Genomic DNA, 6,269 nt, shown 5'->3' on the forward strand with positions numbered 1-6,269 from the left:
AACAGCAGCATATTTGGTATGGGCTATCCTCCAAAAGGGTATTTTAGTAAACTTCAGGTGTGGCAAATGCAACATTTCTTACTGTGCCTGTATTTAAGAGCAGAATAGGATTTTGAAAACAAAATGCCAAATGAACTAGCTACTACTATTTCTGTCTCTACTGGTTCCCTTAACTTTACTGCTTGAGATGGCATTTATTATTGTTGCTGGAATCTGCCTCTGTCTCTACTTCTTGTTCCTGTGTTTTATGGTATTTCAAGTGTTCAGAAATATCAGTTGCAAACAGTCCAGCCTACCAGCAATGAGCAAAGTCCGCAGGCTTCATTATGAGGTAAGGAATCTGCAGGAAGTTGGGGTAATAGTGCTTAAAAACAATGCCAGTTTCTGTTGGCCATTATGGGGGATCTAATCCAGTTCAAGGGACAAATTATTCCTACTAACAAAATCTCCTAGGGTGGATTTACATTAGGGAACCTGCAACATAGATTATGTTAAAGAGGGCTTTGGTAAACTAAAGCTTTTCCCCTAAAGCCTTCCCTTGAGCTATGCACACCTCCCCCCTAGGATTGTGCCAAGAGAAGCAGTCCTTTTTCTATATGGGAGGGCAGAGAGAGTTGCATTTATTGAGGACCAGAGCAGATAGCAGACAGAGCCCCTTCTGATTGTCTGGCCCTTCCATAACAAATAGATAAGCAAACGAATCACTGTAAACTACTTTTTTTACCACTACAGCTGAAAAAAAAAGTAGGATTAATGGAACTCTGCAATAGGATGGGATGCTTTGTGTAAGTAATGCATTGAACATACCATTTCCCAAAGTGACATTTCTCAAATGGAAGAATCAAAGCCTTTCAGTTTTTGCTAACACTTCTTGCAGAAATGCCAGAGAGAGAAAGTGAGTGAGTATAGGATTTGGATAAGCACTACTGAAAACTTTCCTGTTCTTACTTAATCCTAAAATGTATCTGATTATATACTGTTGCCCATTCTACCCATTGTAGTTCAGGTGGGACCCTCTGTGGACTTGGCTTGTTCCCTAGAGGGAATGCTTCAGACTTATATCCGATAAGCAACTGGAGAGCCCTCAGATATAGGTCAGGCAACTTTGCGGAAGGTTTTAAAAGGTGGTATCTTTTTCAAGCTTCTGCATAGAAGGTACACTTGTCCTTGGGTGTTAACTCCAGCTCAGTACATGTACCCAGCAAATATTGTGGAAAAAGGCAAAGAAGATACTGTATGAGCCGGATGGAACTGTCTTCTGTGGTCACTTGGCCACAGTAAGGAATAGATCTTCCTCCTGTTGCGCTCTGTGCAAAGAAACCCTGCTGCTAGAAAGGATGACTTTATCTGGCTTATTTCCCAGATGATGAGGAGTTCATCTCCCTTCCCTTTTAAGTCCCACCTCTCTCCAAGCACAAACTAGCTTTGGTAAAGGGCAATAGAATGATACAGACTGATTTGTTTGATTGATTGCTTGCTTTTCACCTCACCTTCATTCAGGAGCACAAGGCTCCTGTATGCAGAGCTCCCTGATCTCCCAACTCTTAGTCCGTCATCTTGACCACTACACCACGTTTGCTTTCAATGGCCAAGGCCTGCACTTGTATGACTGCGACTTCAAAGCACAACCAACCAAGGGAATACTAGCAGACATTTTTTTTTTTCTTATTCTGCCAGTTTAGGATTTCTTCTTCAGAGTCTGTGGTTTGGAATATTTCAATATTTTTTGTTGTTTCTCTCTCCCCACCCCACCCCCCCCGGTTGTATTTCCTTCTCTTTCTCCCAGGGGCTGATTTTTCGGTTCAGGTTCTTGATGCTGATCACGTTAGCTTGTGCTGCCATGACAGTAATATTTTTCATTTTCAGTCAGGTGAGAAATCTAAAATGACTATGAAAAATTTCTGCAATCATTACTATGTGGTAGTAATATGTTGTGTTACTTTGTTTTTCGTATACTGAAGAAATGTAATGGTATCAACGAGGAATCTTTTCATTTAGATTTAGATTTTGGACCTTTATTTCACAACTGTGGGAAAAGAGGAAGAGGTTTAGACCTCTCTCCCAGATTCAGCATTAAATCCAGCTGCTTTTCTTGTTGTCAGCTCACTGCAGATAGGGAGAACATCCAATTAAAGTCATGCAGAGGAGTGAAGACCAGAAATAGATGGTTTTGGGGTGGAAATGTCTCTTTACCTGAGGAGATTAAAGTCATTGATTTTGTTTGTTGATTGTTTGTTCGTGCTAACTCTATGCTTATGTCTTCCCTGCTTGATTTTATATCCACTTTTCATCCTGTTTAGGTGACTGAAGGTCACTGGAAATGGGGCGACTTTACCTTTCACTGGAACAGTGCCTTTTTCACCGGGATTTATGGGATGTGGAACCTGTATGTCTTTGCCCTGATGTTCCTGTATGCACCTTCTCACAAAAATTATGGTGACGATCAGTCAAATGGTGAGATGTGGTCTCCTGCAACTGTGATTCGGTTGCACTATAGTACTAGCAATCAGTCAAATTAGGACTTCTGCATGCTTAGAAGAACCCTAGCATGATAGGTATAGTTCTATTGAGTTTGGGCTTTAACTGCTAATACACTGAGTTAGTGTTATTTTGTTTCTTTGTTTTATACAGCCACCCATTTGCCCACTCGAAGCAGCAAACAATCAATATAACAGTAAAAATAGAGATATAAATTTAAAAAAAAAAGGTAAAAAGTAACACTGAGGAGAAACCCATTAATAAAACCTCATAGGCTCAGCTAACTTCCTGACCCCTGTGCCTGGGAGAACAGCAAGGTCTTAAGGGCTTTCTGAAAAGTTAGAGGAAGTTTAGATTGTGGGGGTACATGCTAAAGAAAGGATGGAAAAGAGATTTCTGGATTTGAGAATCAGTGTTTTTCCCATTTCGATTATACATCGTATAACCCATCTGTAAAAGTTTGTTGCACCATCTTGAATCAGAATAAATCTTTGTACCCAATCCTGAATTAATTGAAAGATCATTTCTCAGATTCTTTATCTACTGAGATTTGATCCAACTTTTTATTAAAAATAAACATTGTGCAGTAGGACTTCCGTTTGTACTCTTCCCCCCACAGTCCTACTTGTATATCAAAAAGAGGAGCTGTTGCTGAGCGGAATTTGTGGATGCATGCAGAATTGCAGAAAGTAGAGAAATAGCCCATTCCCCCATTCTGTTAGTGGAAACCATGGCCATTCATGGAAATGCCCTGTTCGATTCTGCTTATTTCTTTCTAAACACTGGAGTGATTTTGTGATAAAACTATAACCACAGGTATCCATTCATCTGAAATGTAGTTTTTTATGTTTTCAGGCGATTTGGGAGTTAATACTGGAGAAGAATTTCAGCTCACTACTACTATTACTCATGTGGATGGACCAACCCAGGTTTACAAATTGGCGCGCAAGGAGGCCCATGAGTAATCACTTCAGCACAACTTCACTTGTGCCTAAATGCAAATTACCCAGTATGATGGTAGTTTTTTCTTGCAAGGGTTTGTTTGGAATCATCTGAAGGGTGTATTTCAGAAAATGATGTGTTTCAGAGAATGATGACTATATGGCAAGAACTATTGGAATGCTTGTTATTGATGTATCTTTCTTGGGGAGAATCTTTCATTAAGTTTGAATTCTTTTCATGATACTTCATCTTGAGCAATCTTCCCTAATCTCAGAATGTGTTGGTCTACAATTCCCACAGCCAGGATTACCAAACAGTTTGGGGAAGACCAGTCTTGAGTATTAGTACCAGGAATGATGTGGGAGGAGTGGTTACTTAGAAGGTAGCTATTTCCTGATTACAACATTTGGGTGTATTTTGATACTTACCAACACTCCTGCTGCAGCGGATGTCCTTGGGAAACTAATTGGAATACATTGTGTGTTTCCTAAGTCAAGGTTTTATACAACAGTCCCAGTGCATATGTCTGGAACCAGTTTAGTTCTTTGTATCACATGTAGCCAGTTCAATATTTACATACTTTAATGAATGTGTTCATGACTTTTTTCGTAGTCTAGTGTAACACTGCCTTTTCTAAAGTTTGGTACAGAAAGGGGTCATTTTGAAACCTCTGTCAATGTATGAATGTGTATCCTGAACTCTTAACAAGTCTTTCTGATGTAGATATCTTTTTATATACTTTAAGGATTCTTGTTTACTTGTATGATACATAATCCCATAGAACTGAATGCGGTGTGCAAGCGTGTATGTATGTGTTTCAAAATCTTGTTATTTTCTTTTTTTTTAAGTGCTCTAAGTAGCCCTGGGGACCACTGTAGATCATCTTTTTGTACTACAAATAAAGTATACAAATATGGTTATTTTTCTTGACTGCAATTTGTAAAGAAACAACATATTGCTGTTGTATTTTAATCTGTCATCTTCAGTGCTTCTTTGGAAATAGTAAACATAACTGGGATAATGCTGACATCTATTGGAGACCAAATGTTCTCTGATGAACCATAATCACTCTTAACTTCACAGTTGAAGACCTAGTTTAAGCAAATGAGTGGAATAAGATCCATATCTGAAAAACACAGATAGTAAAATATTCAGAATAACCAGAATAAAATGTGACATGCCTATAATTAAGTATCATTTGGGGCAAAAAATCAGGAAGGAATGCCTAAACAGATGCTATTCCTCTCCTCTGTTTTACATAGCCCTGTTCAAAGACTCAATTCAGTGTTGTTGTAATTGTGTGGATTGGAAAAAATGGGACAATACCTTCCTGAGTTAACATACAGAATCAGCCCAGAAATGAGATGAGGTTCTGTTTGGATAGTGGGAACCAGTATTAGTAGATGTGACCCTTGTTTATGGAATGATGAGCATGTGGAAGATAATGCTTAAAGATGATGGCTTTCATATGAACTATTCACAAAGCTTCCCATTTTAGGCAATTTCAAGAGATGGTTTGAGGATGGCTGCTTTTTCTTTTTCTTTGTTCCTCCTGTAGTAACAGACTAGGACATAGAAATTGAGTGAGCAAAGATCTCCTTCACATGGAAATTAAAAAGCAATAGATGTATCATCTGCGAGAAATAGCATAATGCTCAGGAACTTCCATAAACATTGTGTCTATATGTTAGACTATAGATCCGCCATCTTCAGCTGATTACTGAATCAGGTAGGCATCAGGTTTGGGGAATTTGGCTCATAGCAGGAATGGCTGAAAAATGCATTTAACAAGAATGTAGTGGGCAGGGAAATAATTCCAAATTTATTCTGGAGATTGGACAGGTCCATACTATGCAAATGGATGGAATCAGAATTTTCAGATTTTTGGCCGGGAATCTGGAGTGGTTGTGTATGTGGTATTTTTAAAATGTATTTACATTCAAGTTATACAGCCACCCATCTCATTAGATGGTACAGGGCTTGCACTACAGTACTTGTGCATTTCCCTTATCAAAATTATGGAAAATTGCTATCAGTTTTCAGCTGTTGGAGAAGTGGCAGGTTGATCACTTTGGTATGAGGCTTCTACTCCAAAGTTTCTTGAGGTTTCAGTCCTTTTAAGGATTTAGGTTTTATATTACATGTGGTCACTGGAAGACAATTCAGTGTTAAAAGTACAAATGAAACTTCTTTCATTTCTAAGAATTCTGTTTCTTCCTGTTGCTGTTAACATGCTTGTTAGGATCACAGTTTAGAGCAGTAAATTAACAAATACAGTGTGATGCAGTTGCTAAGCAATGCTAAGCACTGGATAAAGTTTAAAGTGGGAGGATGTGTTATGTAGTTGACCCCACTGCCCTAATAGAATCAATACTACTTAGGAGGATTCCTACCACCACTTTTTAAAAAATACAACTCTGTGTTTTTAACAAGAGCCAGTTTGGTGTAGTGGTTAAGGCATCAGGCTAGAATCTGGGAGACCGTGAGTTCTTTGTCCTGCCTAGGCACAAAGCAGCTGGGGGACCTTGGGGCAGTCACTTTCTCACAGCCCTAGGAAGGAGGCAGTGGCAAATCACTTCTGAAAAACCTTGCCAAGAAAACTGCAGAGAGTTGTCCAGGCAGTCCCCAAGAATCAGACACAATTGAACAGATTAAAAAAAAAATGTTTTTAACAGCACACAGCTTCCTGCTATGTTAGTATATAACCAGGTGGAAACAACTTTTATGTGAAAGCCAGTTTGGTGTAGTGGCTAAGGCTCTGGATCAGAAACTAGGAGACTGAGTTCTAGATCTCCCTTAGGTGTATGAAATCCAGCTGGGTGACCTTGGGGCAGTCACTCTCAGCCCAA

The 6,269-nt window shown here is 39.2% G+C and overlaps 1 protein-coding gene across 1 annotated transcript in view; it reads left to right on the forward strand.

Moving 5' to 3' along the window:
- WLS (Wnt ligand secretion mediator) overlaps positions 1 to 4,338 on the forward strand; it is a 44,601-nt gene extending 40,263 nt beyond the window's left edge. The window contains exons 9-12 of the mRNA XM_007433579.3: positions 188 to 331; positions 1,787 to 1,870; positions 2,301 to 2,454; positions 3,334 to 4,338. Coding sequence (XP_007433641.2) covers positions 188 to 331; positions 1,787 to 1,870; positions 2,301 to 2,454; positions 3,334 to 3,443 — 492 coding nt within the window. The 3' untranslated portion in view covers positions 3,444 to 4,338. The remainder of the gene's footprint in view (positions 1 to 187; positions 332 to 1,786; positions 1,871 to 2,300; positions 2,455 to 3,333) is intronic.
- The last annotated feature ends 1,931 nt before the right edge of the window (positions 4,339 to 6,269 follow it).

This window comes from Python bivittatus, unplaced genomic scaffold (genome assembly GCF_059951505.1).
Source record: "Python bivittatus isolate LINGU-HERP-01145 unplaced genomic scaffold, Pbiv_v1 ctg000700_np1212, whole genome shotgun sequence".
NCBI lineage: Eukaryota > Metazoa > Chordata > Lepidosauria > Squamata > Pythonidae > Python > Python bivittatus.